General features: G+C 33.1%; 1 protein-coding gene across 1 annotated transcript; it reads left to right on the top strand.

Annotated features, from left to right (window-relative positions):
- On the top strand, nucleotides 1-25,768 carry LOC114333403 (uncharacterized). Its single transcript, XM_028283267.2, has 4 exons — nucleotides 1-90; nucleotides 2,426-2,486; nucleotides 22,770-22,988; nucleotides 25,395-25,768. Exons 1-4 carry the CDS (start codon nucleotides 82-84, stop codon nucleotides 25,676-25,678), a joined length of 573 nt encoding a protein of 190 aa, XP_028139068.1. The 5' UTR covers nucleotides 1-81; the 3' UTR covers nucleotides 25,679-25,768.
- The last annotated feature ends 1,903 nt before the right edge of the window (nucleotides 25,769-27,671 follow it).

Genomic DNA, 27,671 nt, shown 5'->3' with positions numbered 1-27,671 from the left:
AAGGGGGTATAAAAGCACAATTTCTTCATCAGTCTCTACAGTTCTCGTTTTGTAACAAAGTGGTTGATAAGTTTTATAAAAATGTACAAGGTGAGTGAGGAAGACTTAAAAAATATTTTGTATTGCAAAATATATGGCCGAATTACGTATACAGACTGAGACTGAGTTTTATGTATGGAAACCCCAATTATTTCGTAAACAGCTTGCATGATTTTTATAGATTTTGGTGGGTAAGGGTTTTCTAATGCGGCCGATATTATAGTGGTAATTACATTGTTGCCAGATCTTCCGTTTTTCTGGAAATCTAATAAACGTTCTTATTTCATATAGAATACCCTTTATATTTTTTACGTTTTGAAATCCTTAAGAAATACTGATTATTTTTTATATGATAGTCTCTATACCTACATGTCATAATTTCGAAATTATTGCTACATTTATTTAAACAAAAAAAATTTAAACAAATTATAAAAATCAATTTTTCTGGTCCAGGCAGACACTATTTTAGATTCTTTGGATGATTGGGAACACAAAAGTTTTTTTATAATTCTTCTCTAAAGTTAATTGTTTCCGAGTTATAAACAATTTAAAACTGAAAAAAAAACGAAATATAACGATTTTCAAGATTAATAAACTCAAAAACACAAATAAAAAATATTACTTTTGACAGTACGATAAGGGCCTAAATTCAATTTTAAACCTTATTTTATCAGTTACCGATAAGCAATTTGGGTTTGTTTCATTTTATAACATTGTTTTTTATTTGTTTATGTAGCCCGATCGTCCGTCCTCTCATATGCGCATCATTAACAGTTAAAAAACAATGTTTTAGCATAAAACGTGCCAAAAATTCTTATGAGGAGTTGATAGAAAAAGGTTTGAGCTTGAACTTAGGTATATTTGATATACTTCATAATTTCAAAAATTATATTTTTTACTTGTGTTTTTGAACCTTGAAACTAGCCATTTTTCGTTTTTTTTTTCAGCTTAAAATTGTTTATAACTCGAAAACGATTAACTTTAGAGAAAAATTACAAAAGACCTTTTTTGTTCCCAATGATCCAAAGAACCTAAAATAATGTCTTCCTGGGCCGAAAAAATTGATTTTTATAAATTGTTAAAATTTTTTTTTTAATAAATGTAGCAATAACTCCGAAATTATGGCATTTAGGTATAGGGAACATACATGAAAAATAATCAGTATTTTATAAGGACTTCAAAACGCAAAAAATATACATTTAAAATAAGAAAGTTAATTAGATTTCCAGAAAAACGCAAGATCTGACAACAATGTAATAACCATTATAATATTGGTCGCTTTAGAAAACCCTTACCCACCAAAATCTATAAAAATCTATATACAAACCGTTTTCAAGATAATTGAGGGTTTCCATACATAAAACTCACTCTGTATTATTTCTAACGGCATATTCTTATTGACAGCATTAGCAATTTTGGATGTTAAAGAAAATATTCTAATTGTATGATAATCTTTACATATCGTATGTTTTTAATTAAAACTTTTTTCCGTTTATTAACGTAGCTCTTTGGACCCTGTAGACATAGAGCTTTTCTTTTGAACGAATTGTAAGATCTTCTCTCCTTGTTTTTTATTTAATTATTTTATTGAATCATTTATGTATGTATGTATTTTATTGAACCAATCATGTGATTCGTTAAGAGCGTAGGCGCAAAATTTCGAACCTAAAAAAACTGGAAAAACAGAACCTGGAAAAACTAAAAAATATTTAACAATAAAACACTGAAAACGTTTGTTTTCTATACTTCCACAAAATTTATTACAACTATGTGACTACAGCTGTTTCGGCAGAGTGCCTTTCAACTTGAGAAAGGCACTCTGCCGAAACAGCTGTAGTCACATAATTGTAATAAATTTTGTGGAAGTATAGAAAACAAACGTTTTCAGTGTTTTATTGTGAGATAAAATGAACTTCCATCAAGTAACGGTCGAATCAATCAATTAAAAAATATTTTTAAAAAATTTAAACGCAGAATGAAAGCTTACACTACCTATTACCGAGGGCCGAAAGTCTCTTAAAATAAACAAAAAGTTTCTTTTGAATGAGATATTTGAAATTAAAAATTAGTCATTTTTCTCTTCTTTTTCACCCATGTAACTTATTAAAATAAACATTATAGAAGTTTTCAGGGACATTTGGCCCTCGGTAATAATGTACCTAATCCTTCATTCTGCGTTTAAATTTTTCAAAAATACTTATTAGTATTCTCAGGATTTGAAAAAAGAATGCATTTAAAAAGCATTGGTCCGAAATTTTGCGCCTACGCTCTTAAGGCTGTTTAATGCTTTTTTTGTTTTTTGAGGCTTATAGAAATAATTTTTAAAATTAATAAACTTGTGTTTGAAATTGATGGTTCCCAATTAATATTTGTTTCTATTTTTCAGTACCTCCTTTTTGTCTCCCTTATTGGATTAAGCACATGTTTCCCCGGCATCATTGACTCTGGTAAGTCAACATTATAACTATTTATATTATTAAGATCGAGAAAATTGATAAAAATTACCTAGTAAAACCTTTAATCTTGAAATTTAATCATATTTAGAATTTATAATTATTTTGTTATCGTGTTTGTGCTACCTCTGTTGTTGTGAAGATCTCCGCATTTTCAGATGATTCAAAAGTTTCATTTACAATATTGATCTTTCGTCTGTGATAGTGTTAGTTTATCTGTATTATTTGTATATCTCTCTTTAGGTTCTAATGAATTTTCAGATGATTCAAAAGTTTCATTTACAATATTGATCTTTCGTCTGTGATAGTGTTAGCTTATCTGTATTATTTGTATATCTCTCTTTAGGTTCTAATGATTTGAGATTTGACTATTAAATATACCCTTCCTGTATGCAGCCCAACAGAAACTATTTTTCTTTGTATCTCTCGTAACCGGATGTCTCTAGTGATTTTTAGGTCGAGACCAAGATATCTGCATTGTGAGACTTCCTCTATGGTTTGTTCTGTAATTTTATTGTTCCTCCAAAGACCGAATTTGTCATAAAATTCATTTTACTTTTGTGCACCTGTAACTCTACGTCTTTGGTTGCCTGTGCAAATTCAATTGGCTTAGTGCATATCATCGGCAATGAGGATATCATTAAACCAAACCCTGCTAAAACACAAGTGCTGTATTTCATCTCAACACCGTCAACACCCATTTGGCCCATGTAAAACCGAACGTATCCTGGGGAGACAAAACTTGAAACATATTGACAGACACAAATATTTTGCAGTCATACTAAGCACTTAGTAACATATAGGTACATGGCACGGTCAGAGTACAAAACAAAAGGTTGCTACGAGAAACCATGGGGGTGCAAATCAATAAGTCTTAAAGCCAACAGCCAAGGTCTTGTGCACAGTATAAAGAGGGACAGTAGAACCACTCTCCGAAAAATTGGAAGTAAAATCTGTAGTCGCGCAATGTTCTTAGTCGCTTTTACCCCACTCTCGCATTGCTAGTCGCATAGAAACGTACGGATTTTAACAGGGAAAACCCGCATCCACCACTGGTGAATCACCAATTGCGTACTGCCGGTATTACTTCTTGAGATCAAAGCGCCGACAGAGGAGTGGTTTTACTGTGGAACCTCTATATACTGTGGTCTTGTGTTTCTTAGCAGGAGCATATGCCTGTACAGTGAAATCGACCTCTCTACCTCTACTGTACCGGGCAGCTTGTTTCGTATCACCAGTAGACCGTGCATACGTCTTTCAATATGTGGAGAAGTTCAGGCAAACTTTCAATGAAAGGCACCAATTATACGAGTTAGTGGAATGATCATGAACCAGCCGGCTCAGATCAAGAAAAAAAAAATGAATCTGCTGCCGAATTGTTCCCACTATGCCCAGAGTCACCTCACCGGGATAGACATGGACTAGAGAACCTGGCGGATACAACCGCATACATATCAGCATTGCCCCTGTATAACAGAATTTCATTAACTGGGTTATAAAGACAGATAACGACGCACTCTGTGAATGTGGGGAAATAGAGAATGAGGAACACCTGACAGTATGCAGACTTTGTCCAACATAGAGCACCATTGATGACTTAATTGTCATCAGTAGTATTATAACCTTAGTTGAGCCTCCCCACTCTATTTCGTCAATCGTTTCTATTGATCTCCAATCATTTCCAGTTTGCTTCCTAGCGTCCTCGTCCACACCATCCTTCCATCTCAGCATTTGTCTATCTCTAGTCCTCTACCCTGGATGATTTTTGGCTCGTAAATAGAAAGACAGTAGACGTAGCCCAACACTGTACAAAAAAATTGTAATAAAAAAATCGAAGATTGTTAACTACTTTTCCATTGTAGACAAGGCGAAAACGGCGGGTTCTTTGGAGAAAATATTCCCATGAGATTTTTTTGCATAATCACATTCGTGAGATATTCCAGAATAAGATTCAAGAAGTCGCCCACGCGAAAAGTGGTCCAAATTTTGTTTAACAATTTTTTTTTGATCAAATTGTAAAAAATCAGTATTTTTGGCCCGGACAAATTTGTTTTTCTACGAGCGTGCAAAAATGTCTACTTTCGCGCACGCGTTTCAGTTTAGAAAGTTTCACTTTTCCGCACGCGTTTTACTTTTCCGCACGCGTTTTACTTTCCCGCACGCGTTTTACTTTTCCGCACGCGTGTAGATATTTTAATATGGCCTTAAAATAATTATTATAATACATGCAATAAGCTAATATTTAGATATTATTTACTATTTTATTTCAAATGTATATTATTGTGTTCTTGTTTTAATGAAATTAACGCGACAATTCGATGAAATAAAATTATTTTGACATAATATTCGAAAGTCAAATCGGTAGACAATAACAGTCGGTTTGAATCATCGTCATGGAAACCAAGATCGTCGTCATGCTAACTAATTATATTGAAAGTTTGGTTTTGACAACCTTGTCAAAGAATTAATTTGTGTATGTATTTTCATATTAATTAAATTAATTAATTAAGGCGGGCCGGTTGTTCGAATGCTAATCAACAATGATCATTATCAAATATTTAATTACTGTCACCAAAACTGTCAATGTCAACTTTGTTTGGGTTGCTGAAAACATAATTAATTACAATTATGAGATTTATTATTAATTATGGTAATAATTATTGTTATATTAATTGATTATAGACTCCACAGACTTTTTAACAACCCAAACAAAGTTGACATTGACAGTAATTAATTATTTGATAATGATCATTTGGTAATTTTTTAAAGACTCGTAGAAAAAATATTGTTCCTAACTCTTGCAGAAAGTCTCTTTTCCGCACTCAACTGCTTGCCGAACTCCTGCTTCGCGTCGTTCGGCAAACTGCAGTCGCGTGCGGAAAAGTATGACTTTCTGCACTTGTTAGGAAAATAACTATTTTAGGTTTTTTCGACTATTCTGGATAAAAAAGGTCTCTTATAATTTTTCTCTAATGTTGATCGTTTTCGAGGTAAAAGGTAAAAAGTATTAGGCGGCCGTTCATGATGAGTGCGAAAGAGATGCCATTCAGCAGTCCAATGGAGCATCTCACTCGCACTCACATTTACAGCCGCGTCAATACGATCTTACCGCTCATTATTAATGTTCCGATGATAGGTTACGGAATCAATTAAAAAAATAAGTGTAACAACGAACAGTAATATATTTATTTATTTTGGGTAAACAAGCGTGCTTCGTTTATTATCTCGTAAGGGTTTGTTAGCGAGGGTGTGTCTGAATCGTTCGCCTGCTGTGTCGATACTGCCAGACCACAACACTCTTTATGCCATCATGCTTGCGGTTTTACACTATGGCTAGAAAGGCAATAAATTACTAACATCTGCGTTTTAAAAGATGAGAAACTTTCTGTATTTTGAGAAGTTGACATAAAGAGCGTGGCAATCTGGCTTCAGAATATATTGGTGTTTCCTTGAAAAAAACATCAATTTTATACAATCTGCTTAGGGATACATTTCCTTAACGGCCCTTGTTAGCATATGGTTTGTATATTAAATGTTATTTCGTTTTGAGAAAAGTTATTAAAAATTTAGCAAAAATAGTAATTAAAGCGTGTCGCTATATTAATAAATAAAAATAACAGCTTAGTAATAAATTAATGACACAAATTTCTTCAGGATCATGAAGGGGGGCTTTAAATTTGATTTAATTACTTTCTGACTTTCATAATAATAATCTTTAACCGAGTTATTGGAAAAAAGACAAGAAGAAGAAGTCAATGAAAATATAAAATATTTCTGTTAAATAAGACGCTTTAGACTATAATCATACCCATTCATGCAAATTTTTGAACGAAATACCTAGGCATTCTTTTGCAATAATGTTATTTGCATCAATTTCTATAAAAATAATTAGAACGCCACCTTATTAGGCAAAAATGATTCAACCATCTCTCGATTGTTTTCTTCTTCGTCTATTGTTATAATCTACATGCCGAAATGTTCCGGCAGACTGACTCCGGAACTATCACTTTCCTTCACCTTCGCAATTACCTGCTTCAATAAAATTGCACTTCCACGACTTGATGTTCTGTGCTCTGAGTACGCCCTTCAACTAATTAAAATTACTACTTTCGCTGAAGAATTAATCTGGGTTTCGAACAAAAAAACTGGCATCTAATTATAGAACTGTATAAGATCGTAGAAAAGTTACGCCAAGAAATCTTCAAAAAGCGATAGTGCATGTTAATTTTTTGTCAGCTGTCTCGGTTATATTGGATTAGATAAAATCTAGAAATCGAATAAATTAGTATTTATAATATCAAAATCATTAAGTTAAGAATATCGATATACATATAACGTATGTCCTAAACGTTGTGGCACAAAATACTTATCGATTTTTTTTTGTTAATGAAGAAATTTAATTAAGCACTAACTATTAGTAACCATAAATTACAACTAAACGCTTAACTAAACTCTACTATCAATTATTATGTCGAGTAGTCTATTATTCTTCTCTACTAGACGTAAATTTCTTCGAATGTCTTTCATGAGGTCCTGGGCATGTCAATATTTTTTAGTTGTTCATAAATTCGCTGTCTTTGTTCTTCATCTTGGGGTTCCCAGCCTCGATGTTAAACTTTCCTAAACAGTAAAGCCCCAAAAATCCTCTATTAGGCGAGCCTGAGGCAAGTTTGGAGGACTATCGTTTTTGGGAGCAAAGGGTATTTTAGAAGCTAGTGTTGTAGAAGCTATTTGTGGGGATCTCTTGATAGTAAATAGTATCTAGATCTGAAGGAGTTGCGCTTTTAGAGTTTTTGGAGCACTTACGTCTCTTTTGATATTTAAGACCATTCCTCCTCAATTCCAACAATATCGTACTCTTAGAAGATCTGTATTGACGAGCCAATCTTCTAGTTTCCATCCCAAGGTGGTTTTTGCTCTTCTCGCCAATTTATCTTACTTCTGTGTAGTAATTGCATGTGGTTTTCCACATTTCGGTAGATTCAGCCATGGTATTCCCTACTTGCACTTCGTTATTGTTCTATGAATTGTTTTCTGCGTGAATTGTTTTCATTATGAATTATTATTCGACAGATTTCAGCTTTGAATATCCGCCCAACAAACTTGTAGATACTTTTTCTTATTTCTAATTTATACTACATCTTAAGAGCACACAGTTGCGATCAACAAGTAGCAATAAACGCGGTCCAAGATTGCGAAAGTTCTGCGAACTTTCAAAAGTGAGGCAACAGTGCGTCGGTAATTCGACACTGACAGTGACGTTTATACTACCAAAATAGTTATTTTCCTAACAAGTGCAGAAAGTCATTCTTTTTCTGAGAGACTTTCTGCAAGAGTTAGGAACAATATTTTTTCTAAGAGTCTTTAAAAAATTACCAAATCTTAATCAATTAATTTAATTAATGCCCTTAAACTAGCCCTGGGCTAGTGTACATCGACACTAGTTACTTGAAACAGGGTTAAAGATGTAATTGGCGCTGGAACTATCCGAAAGGATCTCCCCGGCAAAAATGCCATACGATATTATTATTATTATAATTAATATGAAAATACATACACACATTAATTCTTTGACAAGGAGTCAAAACCAAACTTTCAATATAATTAGTTAGCATGACGACGATCTTGGTTTCCATGACGATGATTCAAAACGACTATTATTGTCTACCGATTTGACTTTCGAATATTATGTCAAAATAATTTTATTTCATCGAATTGTCGCGTTAATTTCATTGAAATAGGAACACAATAAGATATACAGTGGAACCCCGATAAGTCGGCCCCCGATAACCCGGACCGATTTTTATCAGACAAACATTACAACAATAAAAATGTATGTCCTTTATGCTGGATTTTCCAATTTCTTTTCAACATCTTAAAATATTTTCTTTTATCTTATAAACATATTGTTCGAATACTAATATCTTATATTTTTCAGGCTAATTTTATTTATCCTAATAAACTTTCTTTGTAAAAATTTGTCGCTTTAGCGAATTCCTATGTAGTTCATTGGTTTCAATTTTCAATGTCAAACACATTATACAATGAGAGATAATGCGTATTTGTGTAATTTGATACATAATATACCTCAGTAAAAATGACTCATGGCAGACAACGTTCACTGTCGTGTTATCGAAACCAACAGACAAAAAATTATTTTTCAAACAATGGTCTTAGTCTTCACTCTTATTAAATAATATAAGTTCGTTGCGATTGAGACGGTATTGTGTGTAGTAAAGTCGCATTGTTCGTTCCGTTCTGTAATCGTTCCTAAATATATTCAGATTTTGTGATTTTTTGTCTACGTAATGGCAATAAAACTTAAAATGTTGTTTTTGTTTCAAAATGATAACAAAAGACAGTTTGGACAATCGGTGCAAAGATAAGAAAGCTAAAAATGAGACTCTCGACGACGCTTTGTATGTGTGGAACGCGAACGTGGTTTACAAGTGTCTGTGTGCCAATTATAACGGAGTTTATATGTAGGCATACCATATTTTAATAATTTTTTCCACCTACCTCTACCGAAAGTATACCTTTCCGGACCTGATTGTAGGGAGCAAAGTTGTACTTTTCCTCCCTAGGGAGGAAAATATTTTTCCTCCCTAGGGAGGAAAAGTAAAAGTGACGTCATGGTATTTCATTCATGAAATATAACTTATTGACGCCCTGTATAATATCTATTTTCTATTACGTAAGTATCTATACATTTAAAATTTATTTAAAAACACTCTGAATTTGGCAGAATGGTAAAAAACAGTAAATTTTTATTCTGATTTAACAATGTTTACATTAATAATTTGACTTATATTTGACAGTTGACAGTTATATTGTACCTACTTGCTAGTTTTAGTTCTAATAAATTTTGTTGGTTAGTTACATAAATAAATTAAGTAAAAATGAAAAAATGACTTGTTATTTGAGGAAGGTGGAAAAACCATATGTATAACATGGGAGTAAAGTGCCTTTTCCTCCCTTGAATGATTACTGCCCTCCGCTACGCGTCGGGCAGTAAACTTCATTCTCGGGAGGAAAATTAGCACTTTCCTCCCTTGTTATACAAATAGCTATTACCATTTTCTCCGGCTAACCCGAATTTTCGATAACCCGGATCGGCCGCGGTCCCGATTAATCCGAGTTAACGGGGTTCCACTGTATTTGAAATAAATTAGTAAATAATATCTAAATATTAGTTTATTGCATGTAATATAATTACTTTAAGGCCATATTAACATATCTAAATTAACACGCGTGCGGAAAAGTAAAAGCTGCGTGCGGAAAAGTAACACGCGTGCGGAAAAGTAACACGCGTGCGGAAAAGTAACACGCGTGCGGAATAGTGAAACTTTCTAAACTAAAATGCGTGCGCGAAAGTAGACATTTTTGCACGCTCGTAGAAAAACAATAATTTTTATACACATAGGCGCGAAATATTGCCAAGTCAGTGACGTTCGATTTCTTGTTATAAATAAATCGATTTTTAGTAGTTCCAATGTGACACAAAATCTAGGCACGGGATAAAAAAGTTTATTTGAAGAAAGTGTATTTTTTGTCTTTCTTAATGGCGGTACAGGCTCCTTTTTTCAATATTTTATTTAGTTATAGAGTAATTTCCACATACTAACATATTTCTGAAATTGGGTCTGGAAATTGGAAATTTCTCTGTACCGCCATTCTTTATTATATTACGAATATGTGTGCCAAATATCTCGACAAAATATTCAAAATTAGAGCCGCAATCTTGGAACGCGTTTGTTCCTACCTGTTGATCGCTACTGTTTGCTCTTAAAGCGAAAACTTCAAAATAAATACATTTTAACTGACAGTTAGTAAACAATGTAAACATGCTTTTGTTTCCAAAAGCAACTTGATGTTATTTTGTTTTTGATAAAATTAAAGTCAATGAATTTTGTGCCAAAACTTTTAGGACATACGTTAGTGGATCAAACAAATTTGGACATCATTTTTATAGATTCGACGAGTTTTTTTTAGATAATTTAGATGGTTTGCAAAAATAATGTCGTGCATATCAGATTGTGGTACAAAGGCAAAACACGATATGTCAAAAATTATCGATTTTTCGGTTTTAATGCCAATATGTACATTGAGCGATGAAGAATATGATGACAAAACCCTACATGGCCGAACGCATACATGTAACCAGTAGATGATAAAATTAGTTTCCGATATGTCCAGTATTACAACAACACCGCGAACTTTTAAACTCATCTGCTGCAAAATCACGTTTTTTGACATATCGGGTTTTGCCTTAGCACCACAGTAGTAGAGAACATGCGGACTATATCTCAATACGAAAAAGACATAGCGCGAAATATTAAATAAATGGCTTTTGGTTAACCAAAAACCAATTAACAGGGTGGACATATCTTGGTACCAACATAAACAGCCAATTGGACCACTCTACTGAAATAAAACAACGCATAGGAACAGCGACATCAGCGTTCGTAATGAACAAGTCTGTTTTCAGAAGACACGATTTACCATTTTTTAGCAAAATCTCTATCATCAGATATTATGGGTATAAACCTGGACACTTTCCAAAGCTTCTTTAAGAAAACTTGAGGCATTCGAGATGTGGTGTTATAGATGCATTTTAAGAATATTATGGATGGATCGTGTGACTAATGTTCAGGTCCTACGGCAAAGAATGCGAATTATTAACACAGTCAAAGGGCGCAAACTAGAATATCTTGGCCATTTTATAGGAATGAACAGAGATATGGCTTGTTGAAACTCGTTATTCAGGGCAATAAGGTCTCTGGAAAAGAGGAGCAGGGATAAGAAAAATATCTTAGCTTCAAAACCTGCGAAAGTACTTCAATACAACTTAAACGGAACTATTCCGAATAGCAGCAAGCAAAGTTAGGATAGCTATGCTGATTGCCAACAGCTGGAATGCATAGGCACCGTAAGAAGAAGATGATGGTGGTGAGTTTAGCTCCTTGGCGTACCAAGCAAAAAGTGAATCGGCTAGTTCAAAATCACAACTAGCTCCAAAAATTACATTTTCTCAGGTTCCTGTCATCCGATTTTGATCTTTGTTTTTTTTTTTGAGCGATGTCTGGGCGACAATATTTCTATATAGTCTGGGCTGATTATCGGAGAATAAGCCATTTTTGGGAAAAGTTATTTACCAGCAATTTTATTGCTGGAATCGAATTATAAGATCCTATATATTAATAATACAGGTATGCAAAGTCCTCAGATAGTGTGCTACTTTTTTTATACACAAAATGGCGCACTAAAATCGTGTTTTTTTCAATTATTGCTCTATAACTCCGAAGTTTTTAACTTTACAACAAAAACACTCAAATAAAAATTCACCGTAATTAAATTCTGCATAGAGACGCGTTTTTCCCAATCTGCTCCGACGAAAATTTTCCTCGGAAAATGCGGGTTTTCCCAACAAAATCTTTAATTTTCAAATAAAGTTTTAGATAAGTAATTATCTACCAATAATTAAATAATTTGGTGAATTAAAAGCCTTTTTGGTTTAGATTATAGTTCCAGAAGCTGATGAAAATTAAACGAATATTTTAGCAACAATTCAATTGTTAATTAATAATCTACGGTCGCAATAATAACCAAAATAATTATGATACACTGATCAAGCTTTGAAATCTTATAAAAATGGGATGCCTATTTAATATTTTGCCGACAAAATATGAATTTTTTATTTTTTTGCATAATCTTTAAATGTTTTAAAAAAATAGTTATAAACAAATTAACGTTTCTCAGAAAGTTTTTATTATACTATAATTTTAAAAAGTAGCTGAAATGCTCATTTTAAATATGTTTAAAATGAATGCTTTAAAACTTTTTTGCAACCATTTGTAAAAAAGTTATGAAATAGCAAAGTAAACATACGATTACTACTGTGTTTATAATTTTTTTTAATTCTTTCAAAGCGTAGAAGTGAGTTTAAAGTACAAGCTAATTATTTACAAAAAATATCGATTATCAGTTTAATGATTATATTTTAATTAAAGATTATAAATATATTTTTCTGTAATTTACACGCGCGAAAGTAGAGTAACGCAGTACTGTAGCTAAAATTTTCACTCGGAGCGACCGGCCGCGTGATGTATACACTTTTAATAAATAAAATGCATGCTGCGTGTCAGTGGCTTCGAGTGAACATTTTAGCTCCGACTCTGTATCAGGCCTACGTTTGCGGTAAAAATTACAAAAAAAAAGTATTTTTAGTCTTTGATTAAAATATAACCATTGCACTAATTTTTGACATTCTTTGAGAGTAATTAGGTTGTACCATAGACTCACTTTTAAGCTTTGAAACAATTAAAACAAATTATAAATAACGGAGATTTCGTATATTTACTTTGCTGTTTCATAACTTTTTTGCAAATGGTTGGAAATAGCTATTTGTATAACAAGGGAGGAAAGTGCAACTTTTCCTCCCGAGAATGAAGTTTACTGCCCGACGCGTAGCGGAGGGCAGTAATCATTCAAGGGAGGAAAAGGCACTTTACTCCCATGTTATACATATGGTTTTTCCACCTTCCTCAAATAACAAGTCATTTTTTCATTTTTACTTAATTTATTTATATAACTAACCAACAAAATTTATTAGAACTAAAACTAACAAGTACGTACAATATAACTGTCAACTGTCAAATATAAGTCAAATTAATAATGTAAACATTGTCAAATCAAAATAACAATTTACTGTTTTTTACCATTCTGCAAAATACAGAGTGTTTTATAAATAAACGTTAAAATGTATAGAAACTTACGTAATAGAAAATAGATATTGTACAGGGCGTCAATAAGTTACATTTCATGAATGAAATATTTACCATGACGTCACTTTTACTTTTCCTCCCTAGGGAGGAAAAATATTTTCCTCCCTAGGGAGGAAAAGTACAACTTTGCTCCCTACAATCAGGTCCGGAAAAGTATACTTTCGGTAGAGGTAGGTGGAAAAATTTTTTAAAGCATTCATTTTCAAGACCTATGAAATACGCATTTTAAGTATTTTTTTAAATTAGAATATAATAAACAATTTCTGAGAAATGTTAATTTGTTTATAAAATTTTTTTTTAAACATTTAAAGATTATGCAAAAAAATGAAAAATTTATATTTTGTTGACAAAATATTAAATAGGCATCACACCTTTATAATCTTTCTAAGTTTGATCAATGTCTCATGATTATTTTGGTTTTTATTGCGACTGTAAATTGTTAATTAACAATTGAATTGTTGCTAAAATATTCGTTTCATTTTCACCGGCTTCTGAATTTATAATCTATAACAAGAAAGTTTTTATTTCACCAAGCTATATAATTATTGATAAATAATTACTGGCCCAAAAAATTTATTTGAAAATTCGAGATTTTGTTGGGAAAACCCACATTTTCCGAGGAAAATTTTCGTCGGAGCAAATCGGGAAAAACACGCCTCTATGCAGAATTAAATTGGGGTGATTTTTTATTTGAGTGTTTTTGGTGTAAAGTTAAAATCTTCGGAGTTATAGAGCAATAATTGAAAAAAATACGATTTGTCGGCGCCATTTTGTTTATAAAAAAAGTAGCACACTATATGCGGACTTTGCGTACCTATATTAATAATATATAGGATTTTATAATTCGATTCCAGCAATAAAATTGCTGGTAAATAACCTTTCTTTGTACTTTACTAATTAGACCAGCGTATTATAACTATTTTTTTTTTTTTCAAAATGTAAAGATTATGCAAAAAAAAGAAAAATTTATATTTTGTCGATAAAATATTAAATAAGCATCTCATCTTTATAATCTTTATAAGTTTGATCAATGTATCATGATTATTTTGGTTATTATTGCGATCGTAATTTGTTAATTAACAATTGAATTGTTGCTAAAATATTCGTTTAATTTTCACCGGCTTCTGGAATTACAATCTATACCAAGAAAGCTTTGATGTCACTAAGTTATTTAATTATTGATTAATAATTACTTACCTAAAACTTTATTTGAAAATAAGAGTTTTTGTTAGGAAAACCCGCATTTTCCGAGGAAAATTTTCGTCCGAGCAAATCGTGAAAAACATATTTCTATGCAGAATTTAATTGCGGTGAATTTTTATTAAGGTGTTTTGGTTGTAAAGTTAAAATCTTCGGAGTTATAGAGCAATAATTGAAAAAAACACGATTTTCGTGCGCCATTTTGTTTATAAAAAAAGTAGCACACTATCTGCGGACTTTGCATACCTATATTATTAATATGTAGGATCTTATAATTCGATTCCAGCAACAAAATTGCTGGTAAATAACTTTTCCATGAATTTTGCTAATTAGCCCAGAGTAATATGATATTTTCACTTTCTGTGAGTCCTCTTATTGCGACTCTGGCAGTTACTATTTTCTGGGCTGTCGCGTTGACGTATGGTGGTCCTTTAAATTGGTGGTTAACGTTAAAACTTCCAAACCAGAGTTAACAAGAAGTAGAGGACGACCACGAAGAAGGTGGATTAATGATGTGGAAGAAGACCTGAAGATTCTAAGGGTCAGAAGATGGAGGGAAGTTGCCAGGAATCGACAAGAGTGGCGACTTCTTTGCGAGTAGACCAAGATCCACAACGGATTGTCGAGCCACTTTGGTAATGAACGTTAAACCTTGTTCCATTATGACTTATAGGTTCTGACACTTTATGACTAGCTTCGTTCTGACATTCGAAGGGCCTGTCTTATACTGTTAGCTGTTCTTTTAGATTATCTCGTCTGTGTTGATGATAACCGCTTGGGTCTTCTCTGAATTAGTGCTTATTTTCCATTGAGTACTCAATTCTTCTATTGTATCCGTTGGTCTTTGATTTCTTACGACCATATCCAGGTTATTGCTGTACATATTATCTGTTATCTGCTTTTTAAATGTGAAACAGTACTTCTTCTTTTGCCCTTTAATTCGTCCAATTTTGAACATAGGCTTTCCCCAGTTTTCTCCATTCGCTTATGTTTAGTGCTTTCTGTTTCCAGTACGTTCCTCCTATCCTCCTGGGTCCTAAAGAATAAAAAAATACAACAGTACTTAACACCCTCAGCGCCACGGCTAGTTCACAAAAATTTCGTTCCGGGCCAAAATGTTTTTTTGAATGAATAGAGTTTTTTATGTTATTTTAGGGCGACTGAAGTAATTTTTTTATTTATTTGCAGTTTATTTTTGTATTTTTCAAGTGTGTATCATTTTCGATACACTGGCCTATCATAAAGTTTTTCGAAGACTTTCGCTAAGGGCCATGTGTATCAAAAAAGATACACAACTTGTTTTTAATATATTTTTATTTCTTTTCAAGTTCTGACTGACCAACTTCTTTGCTTAGAACATTAACCATTCTACAAACACGAGTGTTCGCCTATAAAGATAAACAATTCAATAAAAACAATAGTGCTGGAAAGTAAAAAACAATTCTACGAACAAAATAGTCTTATTGTGTACGTGTAAAGTACTTTAGTTGTGCTTTTACTGATTTAGTAGACTTTGATTAAGGTGTATTATTTCTCAAGTGACAACCATCAATGATGGAGACTTTGAACCGGATTTAGATTCAAGCAATGATAGCAACACCGATGACAGTGACCAATGTAATCAGCCGTCAACTTCCAGAAAACGACACCATTCTTCTTCAGAACCTAATCGGGATGGCCAAAATTCTCAACGGCAGGATGAAGATAATCAGATATATTCAGAAACTGAATGGGTAAAACAAAAGATACAAAATATGTCTTGGCACATGCCCACTCACGATGATCCCCGGCTATTGAAGTTACAGTACCGTGGTCCGGTATGAAAGAAATTTATGCAGGAATTCTACATTATAACGAAGACTGACATTCTATATTTGATATTATAACGAAGATACAGGAACAGACCAACTTGTATGCAACGCAATATCTTTTGTCCACAGATATTTCTGATCAATCACGACTACATGGGTGGAAACCAGTAACTGTCGAGGAAATACGTTCCTTCTTAGCATTTATTGGTTGGATGGGTTTGGTGAAGCTGCCTTCTATACGAGATTATTGGAAAAGCCATATATTATACAATATACCTTTAGCACGCACAGTGATGGCCAGAAATCGCTTTGAAATTATTCTCTTTATACACTTTGCTGATAATGAAACTTCAAACAAAGAAGATAGATTGTATAAAGTTCGCGAAGTTATCGATATGTTTATTAGTAACTATCAGAAGGTTTTTACCCCCGGAGAGAAAATTTGTGTTGATGAGTCTCTATGTTGCTTGGAGAGGCAGGTTGCTCTTCCGGCAGTATATACCAAACAAGGCCGCAAAGTATGGCATCAAAATTTTTAAACTTTGTACTGAAAAAGGTTATACATGGAACCTTCTGGTTGATTGCGGCAAATCGAAAAACACTGAATCCGAAGTGTCAGAAAATACAGTTATGATTTTAGCCAAAGATTTCTTGGGCGGTGGTAGAACATTATATACTGACAGTGATTATACCAGTATACCTCTGGCTTATCGACTGAGGAAGAACAACACCCATTTGGTGGGGACAATTAGAGCAAATAGGAAATACATGCCAAAAGACGTGATGTGTGCCAAACTAAGACGAGGAGATTTCTCAGCCAAACAAACAGATGACGGGATTGTTGTTTTGAAATGGCGTAATAAGAGAGATGTTCGAATGTTGTCAACAAAGTCCTCGGCATTGAAAACGCTCCCTAATGAAAGTCGAACGGGACGAACTATTCAGAAACCAATATGTATTTTTGACTATAACAATGGTAAGTCGTCCATTGATGTTAGTGATCAAATGGCTACGTATTCCTCTGCATTACGGCGGTGCACGAAATGGTACAGAAAACTTATGTTCGAAATTACTTGGGGGACGAGTTTGGTCAATGCTCGTTTCCTGTATAACCAGAACACTATCCGTAAGAAGCTTACTATAACGGAATTTCGTGAACATGTTCTAACTTCAATGCTTGTAAAATGTTCTACACAAAACGTCACTATTGCTGGCCCATCTGGAACCATAAAACAAGATGTGCATCATCTAGTGACAAATGTCCAAGATGGCAAGAAAATCAGAGGGCGTTGTTCGGAGTGTTACAAGAAATACGGAAGGAAAGGAGTAAAAAATGCCGAAGGAAAAATTGTGAGAGCATCTCAAGTAAACACCAAATGTTCTGTGTGTGACATCATTATTTGTAAAAAATGTTATAATGCAACGCACTAAATATCAAATCAATTTTTTCTAGTTTCATACATATTATATTTTTGATGGATTCGACCGTTACTTGATGGAAGTTCATTTTATCTAACAATAAAACACGAAAACGTTTGTTTTCTATACTTCCACAAAATTTATTATATCTAAGTGACTACAGCTGTTTCGGCGGAGTGCCTTTCTCAAGTAATATATTTTACAATTTGTTTGCCTTTTTAATCTTCAACTGAAGAGGTTGAGGAGTGGGGAGCTGTTTGTCTCGAGTTGGTCATTCAGAATTATATCTGTATTTTTCAGTTTATTAATTTCCATAGATTCTAAAAAAGATAGCTTAAGGCCTTTATTTTGAATATGTAGAATTTGAAACTCTTCATTGAAAGAATGATTATGATCTAGAAGGTGAAGTGCGTATGTAGAAGTGTCTGTTTTTCTATTGTTGAATGCCCTTTTGTGTTCTGCTATCCGTTTGTCAAAAGTTCTGCCAGTTTGACCGATGTACGTTTTCGGACAGTCACCACAAGTTAGTTTGTACACACCACTCTGTAGTTGCTTTCTCTTTCGGCTTTTATTGTTCAGCTGTAGTCACTTAGATATAATAAATTTTGTGGAAGTATAGAAAACAAACGTTTTCGTGTTTTATTGTTAGATATTATATTTTTATTTTTATTTTAAGAATTTGTATATTTTTGTTCTTTCTTTCAGAATAAGTATAATTTTTATAACACATTTGAGTATATAAATAAAAACAATAATAATATCTAAATATTAACTGATTATTGCAAAACTGGGTTCAAATAGTTATGTACTGCAATAACATTTTTCATATGAATTTCTAGTTACATACAACCTATCTTTCATGTCTAAGGCCAAACCCAGTTATACCAGGAAATTGGCTTAGGCCATAACATTATTCTCTACATATAAAAACTGAAGAAACTGTGTTCTTTTAGGAGACACAACAGATCGAACACAACGAACCATGTGTATCTTTTTCGGTACACAGCGTTGAAGACAGTGTGTATCTAAAAGGATACACTGGCGCTGAGGGTGTTAAAAACAAGAGTGTTTGACTAGTACATAATCCCAATTCTCACATACGCATGTCAAACATGGACCTTGCCCAAAGCAAACATGGATAAAATAATGAAGACACAAAGAGCCATGGAGAGAGCAATGTTAGGAGTAAAATTAACAGACAAAAAGCAAAACAACTGGGTAAGAAATAAAACAAAAGTCAAAGACGCAGGACAACATATAGCCAGGCTAAAATGGAGCTTCGCAGGTCATAACGCCAGGCAAACAGACAATAGGTGGAATACCACGATACAACAATGGAGACCATGGACAGGAAAGACAGCAAGACGACGACCCCAGATGAGATGGGGAGATGACATTAAAAAGATAGGAGGAACGCACTGGAAACAGTACTAACAATATTTAAAATATCGCAGAAGGAAGACGGAACTTATAATATCGGCATGTTACTAGATATCGAACAACACATAAAAAATATTAGTATGCACAAATAGCAATATGGTACAACTGAAGAACCAAACAAGGAATAGATAAATTAGCTGATCATACCTATAAACATTATACTAACTATAAAACCAACATCGACAAAACATTTAAATAGTTCCGTGGTATTTATTTCTTCATTAAATAGAAAACTACAAATATTTGTACTAAATAATCACTTTTAAATAAGCAAAAACAGAAAGGAATCCATGGAAAAGTACTAATTATTTTTTTCTAACACACTGTAGGTATACATTTCTAAACTTGTGATGCACTTTCTCTTCGGATGATTTAAATCTAAGTGGATGACTTGCATTATTTAACACTAGATAAAATATGCATAACGAATTAATAACTGCCGGATAAAGTTATAAAGTATTCGATTAATGTCAGATTTATTATAATATGTAATAGGTCTAACGAGATATTTATTCGTTTTATTATGTGGGTACGAATTCGCAATCACAAGAGAGTCGTTGCCGTCGCTTTTGTTTTCTGCGGAAGTTGTTTTGATTAATTAGTCTTTAATGGCAATTAAGATGAATAATATATTACTTTCCAAATCAGCAGACGTTATAATAATTAAATAATACTGCTTTTTAATTAAATATAAATATGAGGAAGTATCTACTAATAAATTCTAGCATGATATTTATGTCAAATTTGTAAGATATGCTTATTAAATTCTCTAATTACATGAAGTCTAACTTTTTTATTAATTACTAATTTATTCCTATTATACATATACAATTTTTAAAAAATTAATGGTATTTATGCTAGATTCGGGTTTTATGATTTAAGTCCCAATGTGCCGTTTCTAGATGTTTTTCCAATTTTACATAAAAAAAATTTCAACCATCCTCTCAAGTCAAGTTTTTTGAAGTTATACTTAGTATAACTTAGTATTAGTAAGTAGTAACTTATATGTTAGTATAACTTAGTATTAGTCTTTATACGGGCTCTGATTGGGTGTTGAAATGATCTGTCAATAAGTGTTCAATATGGAGGTTATCCGTAAACAAAAATGTTGTATAATATATTAGTTTTTATTGTTGTGAGGACAGAAATAAAATCAAATTTATAATTATAGTGACTTTTTAAATAGTTTTGAAAAGCCACAGGTACGTAATTCTAAATGTTTCAATTGTATTCCAATAAAAAATTATCTTCATACCTATTTGGAAAATGTAAAAAAATAATGTACTTACCTAGTACTTGCTATGCTATACCCCTAGTAGGCAATGCTTTAATTTACATAATCTGATTACGAACAAACTTTCTACAAATTTTCATCTAATGTATCGTTTTCTTACTCTATATATTGTTGTATTTTAATTCGACAAAAATCAAACTAATAAAAATTCATATAAACAAAATGTCAAAAAGTTGTTCAGTTTGTGTATATTCCCACATGACGTATACGCGAAGGTGGTGCAGTTTGAAATCGCTTCGACTCTCGTACGGCGGGATACACGGGAAGTAGGTTCAAGCCCAATGCAAGTTATATCATTTTTTTTATTTTTTTTATAGATTTTATGTATAATATTGATTTTATGTATATTATTATATAATTTTTTTCAGAAAATACGTATTTAATTAAAATTTTTGGCAACAATTATTGTTCAGAAATCATTTGTGGCATTTTTCAATGTGTCTGTGTGTGTTTTATTCTTTTATTTTTTTAATTTTTGGTATTTTTTTAATAAAAATTTTTGGAAAGTAGTAGAGAAACTGTTTAAAGTATATTGATTTCGTTGAAATCATATAATAGAAGTATAACTTCTTACGTGCGTACAAAGTACACACATTCTTTTTTTTAACTTTATAAGGAATTTTTTCAATAAGTTTTTTAATAAAAAATGGGATCTCTCATTAATATTGGTACTTTTATAGTTTTTGACCATATAGCTTTTGTAAACCGAAAGCACTCAACTAGGAATTACCTAAATATTTTAACACACGTAAAAATACTTTTCTGATTCATTAATAATAAAGTTGTCAACAGCAGCTCGAAACAGATTAACGGATGTTTCTTGATGAAACTCTCGGAGATCTCGGAACCATGATGTTCTTCTTCGGCCTGGGTCACTTCTTCCGGCAATTCTGTCCTGTATTATGGCTCTCTAGATATCTCATTACATCGCCGAAATATTGTAACTTTAGAATTTTGATTGATATTCTTATTTTTGTTTTCTCTTGTATTCGGTGTAGAACTATTTCATTTTTTATCAACACAACGTGTATTATTATATAAAATGTTCTTGAACTCCTAAGTGGAGCATATAGGGCTTCAGTGAAAACGCGCCATCGGGTTCTATTTTGCGTTAAAGCCCCAATCACCCCAGTGAATGAATGAAACCAAAAGTTTCCCACATTTTCAATCTGCATGTTGTCGATAGTATCTAAATATATAGCGTGTAATATATACAGTGAGCACGTAAACGTTGGAATAAATTCATTTTCTCGAGAATGGACAATTTTGAAAAAAAAATCCTGAATCAGGTGAATTTTTATTTTTAAATTACGACTTTTTGACATATATATTATACTAGTGACGTCATCCATCTGGGTGTGATGACGTCATCGATGATTTTTTTAAATGAAAATAGGGATCGTGTGATAACTCATTTGAAAGGTAATTAAATTCTCTATTAAGTACTATAACATTAACATAATTATTTATACAAGGCGTCCAAAAAAAATATTTTTTAATTAAATTTATTGACATAAAAAGCAGAATGTGTGTAATTTATTTAATTCCAAATTCATTTTCCTGCTATCAGAAAACAGGAAAAAATGTTTATTTGGCAGACAATATTGTTTTTTGCTTAAATTCAATATTAAAGCAGCCACCAACCAGCCTCGTGACAGTTTAAACATTTAATTTAAGCGAAAAGCCATGATTATTTTTCAAATAAACTTTTTTTTCTGTTTTTTGAGAGCAGTAAAATGTATTTTGAATTAAATAAATTACATACATTCTTCTTTTTATGTCAATAAATTTAATCCAAAAAATTTTTTTTTGGACACCCTGTATAAATATTTATGTTAATATTTATATTACTGAATAGAGAATTGAATTACCTTTCAGATGAGCTATCACACGACCCCTATTCTCATTTAAAAAAAATAATCGATGACGTCATCACGCGCAGATGGGTGACGTCACTGGTATGATATATATGGCAAAAAGTCGTAATTTAAAAATAAAAATTGACCTGTTTTGGGACTTTTTCCAAAATTTTCCATTCTCGAGAAAATGAATTTATTCCAACCTTTACGTGCTCACTGTATAACTGTATTCTTCAATTTCGGTAAATTAATAGGGTTTTGTCTAGAAACTAAAATGTCAAATGATGATTTTATGTTATAATTATGAATATTATGATCAGTTTGATACCTAACATTTAATTGTCACCTTTTTGAATATTTGAAGAATTATTTTCTTTTCTTTTAAGAATGAATGTGTATTTAAAGACACTTCACCACTACGAATCTAAATATTATATAGAAAACTAACATCTATGTTATTGTTTTTTCAGGACATGGTCTCAGCTCATGGAATGGTGGCGGCGCAGATTGGCAAAAGGCTTTGGCTAGTGTAGGAATCGGTGCTAGTCTGGGCCACTCCCCTGGATTGGATGATGGTCATGGCCAGGGATCCCCTGACGGTTCAATCGGTGGTGATTTCCATCACGGAGTGAGCGTGGTTAGTACTGGAGGCGGAAATAAAGGAGCTGTATTCGATTTAACCAATCAAGGTACGTAATATAATTATTATAAACTACTGTTGTCTACCGCGCGGACCAATACAAATATCTTGGCTGCTGGTTAAACAATAAACTTAATTATAAACAAGAAGTATATAGCGAGAATAGAGGTATCCCGACGAGGCTTTATCGAAATGAAAAGCTTATTTTGTAACAGTAGCATTAATATCAGTCTTCTGCAAAGCTATGTATGGTCAATACTGTTGTATGGAACATACAACATGAAACCCTTTGACTCTGGCTTTATACTCGTAGAAGGATCTTGAAAATATATTCGAAGCCTACACTACCAATGACAACCCACACTACCAACGACAATCTACTGAGAAGAATATGTACAGATGGGGAGCTGCTGTACCTAGGACACACAATGAGAAACCAAAAGTACCGCCTCGCGCAACTGATCATCCAGGGGAAAATTGAAGGAAAACGTGGTCACACGGGACCCCGTTTGAAGACAGAATGAGGGAACCACGGTGAAATTAGATCTAGAATTGAGCAGGCTAGAGCCGTCCTTAGCAGGATGTTCAAAGTATTATATTATGGTGTCCCAAAAGTAGCGGAACGGTCAAATATTTCGCGAAATAAACATCGGATCGAAAAACTGAAAAATACGTATTCAATAATTTTCAAAAATCTATCCAATGACACCAAACGCCAACCTCCACTACACCCCCTGGGGGTGGGGGTAACTTTAAAATCTCAAATGAAAACCCCCAGTTTTTCTTGCAGATTTGGATTCGTTACGTAAAAGTAAGCAACTTTTATTTAAGACATTTTTTCGAACTGTGGATAGATGGCGCTATAATTAGGAAAAACGATTTATCCTGATACCATAGGTAAATTACAGAAACGGTCTAATATCTCGAGAAATACACTTCCAAATGAGAAACCAAAAAACAGGTTTTTAATATTTTTCGAAAACCTATCGATAAACACCAAACATGACCCTCCAACCTACTCCGTGGAGGTGGGGTGGGGGGTAACTTTAAAATCTTAAATAGCAACCCCATTTTTTATTGCAGATTCGAATTCGTCATGAAAAATTAAGCAACATTTATTCGATTTAAAATTGCTGATAGATGGCGCTAATAAATCGTATTTTTACAATTAAAGCGCCATCTATCAACAATTCTGAAAAATGTTTTGAATAAATGTTGCTTAATTTTTCATGACGAATCCGAATCTGTAATAAAAAGTAGGGGTTGCTATTTAAGATTTTAAAGTTACCCCCACCCCACTTCCAGGGGTGGGTTGGAGGGTCATGTTTGGTGTTAGTCGATAGGTTTTCGAAAAGTATTAGAAACCTTTTTTTTGGTTTCTCATTTGGAAGTGTATTTCTCGAGATATTAGACCGTTTCTATAATTTACCTGTGGTATCAGGATAAATCGTTTTTCCCAATTATAGCGTCATATATCCACAGTTCGAAAAAATGTCTTGAATAAAAGTTGCTTACTTTTACGTAACGAATCCAAATCTGCAAGAAAAACTAGGGGTTTCTATTTGAGATTTTAAAGTTGACACCCCCCACCCCACCTCCAGGGGGTGTAGTGGGGGTTGGTGTTGGATAGATTTTTGAAAACGTATTTCTCAGTTTTTCGATCCGATGTTTAGTTCGCGAAATATTCGACCGTTACGCTACTTTTGGGACACCTTGTATAACAGAGACCTAAAATTGGCATTGGCATTCTCGGTCTTATCTACATTATGATGTCGAGTCTGGGACTGTGACTTGAGGCTTTCAAAATTGGTGCTATAGAGGAATTTTAAAAGTTTCTTGGGCGGAGAAGATTCACAACTCCACAATATTATAACGTCTCAACAAGACTGCTGAGATTATAAAAAGCATCAAAAAGAGAAAGCTGGAGTACCAAATTCGGACACGTAATGAGAGGTCCCAAATATAAGTTGCTACAAAAAATTATGAAAGGGAAAATAGCCGGCAAACGCAGTCCAGGATGAAGAAAGACTTCAGATTGCGAGATTGGTATGGTATTGATACAAGAATGTTATTTAGTGTGGCAGTGAATAAAACTAAGATAGATATGATGGTATGTAACGTTCTAAAAGAACATGATATACGTGAAGAAGATTGCAAGATGAGATAATAACATACAAAGTACAAAAATTATAAATAGATAAAATCTAGGACAACAAGAAATCGAGGAGGACCACAAACCGGAAGTGTGATGACCTGAAAGGATAAACGATTTGATAAGGAAAGGGGCACAAGATGAAATACCCGTGAAGATTCGTGAAGAAGGCATATGTCCAACTCTGGATGCACGGCAGTTAAGAGATAGAGAGATAGACAGAGATAGTCTGACTATAGAACGAGACAATATCCTTTATATACAATTAATTATTATAATACAATATTTTAATTCGTTTTACAGGAGATGCAGGCCACCATGGAGCCTTTGGAGGCAGTTTCGTAGCTTCTAGCAAATACAGCGCTGGTGGCCATGGAGGAGATGGCGGAAGCTCTGGTGGATTTGGAGGTCACGGAGGATACGGAGTTTCAGAGGGTACCGGCTTCGCTGGACACTACAGTGACGTTTTAGGAGCCAGTCAACCAGTTGCTGGATATGACGGTGGACATCTTGGAGGTGGCCACGAAGCACTTACTGCTCTTCAGGGAAGCATCGGCGGAGGAGAAGGATTAGGAGGATACCATTAGTAGTACATTGATTGTTATTTTTGTTGTTGTTGTTTTTGTACATATTTATTTTTTTATTGTTTTTATTGAATAAATTTTGTTATAAAATAAGTTATTATTAATTATTACATTAGTAAATCATCATCATCATCAATGGCGTTACAACTCTTCGTGAGTCTTTGACTTGTTTACTATTGACTTCCATTTTTGTCGGTCCTGTGCCACTATTTTCCGTTGTCTTACTCCCATTTTCTCCAGATCCTCTTTCATTGCATTTTTCCACCTTTTCCTAGGCTATCCTACATACCAGGGGTGGGCAAATACTTTTAACCGCGGGCCAAAATGAAATTTTCAAAATGTCTCCCGGGCCGGAGGACGACACCGCGTACGTACGTTTTGCATACGCTAATGTTTTTGGCGGAGAAAAGAGATACAAAAATTGATTGCGGGATTTGTCAACGGGCCGGATCCGGCCCGCGGGCCGGCTTTTGTCCACCCCTGCTACAGACCTTCTCTCGTCTGGTCTTCTCCAGAAGATATACAGAGTAATGAGTCTGTAATATGAAATAAATTCAATAGTTCAAATACTAATTGGTTTTTTGAAAAATGCTCAAATCTGTTGATTAGTATTTCAAATCGACATTGTTTACATACAATAATAATGTATACAGGGTGTATATACAGGGTATGACGTCATCGTTGATTTTGTTAAATGACAACACTGTCATAATTTTGATAGGGTGTGCAAAGTTGTACATAACTACTAAATATACTGAATTCGCTCTATCGAGATTCACTTTGACACTGACGTTAGTAATTTCTTTTTTGAAAAGTTCAGTTGTCAGAAGTGACTGGAAATTACTACAAAACCAACGCACCTGCTCATAGCCAATATTATTAATAGTAAACAGACATAAAAATAACATTAACCTTACGCCAATCAATAATTATTTATTTGCACCATTATAATGTATTAATAACAAATGAGAAAATTATTTATTGTACAAAATAAAAATATTTTGTAGAGATAAACTTCACAAAATTTTATGAGATTAGTAGACACTCCCACTATTTCTAATAATTCTTCTTTTTTTTAATGAAAGATTAAAGTTGATTTCAGTTGATTTTAGCAGTTAATAGTGTGATGTAGGAATTTTTGTGTTGTATGTTTCCTATTCCGAATGTGTCACAAAAAATCTCGCGAGAGCGAATGTAGTATATCAAATTTTTATTCCCTACCAATTACAAGATGATAAAAAATAACAAAGTTATGAAAAACAAGCGTCGATAATCCGAACCCTGGTAATCCGAACGCAAAAAAATATAAAATTAAAAAATATGATCGCGGACCGAAATTCAATCAAGAAAAGTGCAGTCACAGTAGTTCAGAAAAAGATCTCAAAATATATTCATGTAACAAATTAAACTTATTACACATACAATATGTATCTATTGATCTCTCACGTATACATATTATGTACTATACGAGTATGTATTAATGTAATTACATATTTTTTTAGAGTTTAAATTTTTGTTTTCTTTATGCAGAAATACATACAATATATTTGTTTATTATGCAGGTGTTTTGTTCCTTGTAACTAAAACGTATGTACATATGTACTATGTTTATGAGCTTTGTATTTCGAACATATGTTAGATAATCCGAGCTACCCCTGTACCAATTAGTTCGGATTATCGGCGCTCTACTGTAATCAAATTATTGAATTTAATTATTTCAATTAAGCAAATGCTCATAATGTTCAAAACGAATTTCGATCGCGTTTAGGATATTGACAAATAGTCAATGGGCAAAATTATGAGCATATTGCAATAATTAAATTCTGTTATTTTGTTTAACTTTGTTATTTTTTATCTTCTAAATGGTAGGGAATAAAAATTTGATATTTTGCAGTTACCTATGTATAACTTTACAAACCATATCAAAATGACAGTGTTGCCATTTAAGAAAATCAATGATGACGTCATATCTATAAATTGGGACACCCTGTATACA

The sequence above is a fragment of the Diabrotica virgifera genome, chromosome 6, assembly GCF_917563875.1.
Source record: "Diabrotica virgifera virgifera chromosome 6, PGI_DIABVI_V3a".
Classification (NCBI taxonomy): domain Eukaryota; kingdom Metazoa; phylum Arthropoda; class Insecta; order Coleoptera; family Chrysomelidae; genus Diabrotica; species Diabrotica virgifera.
This window is presented reverse-complemented; position numbering and strand designations above follow the sequence as displayed.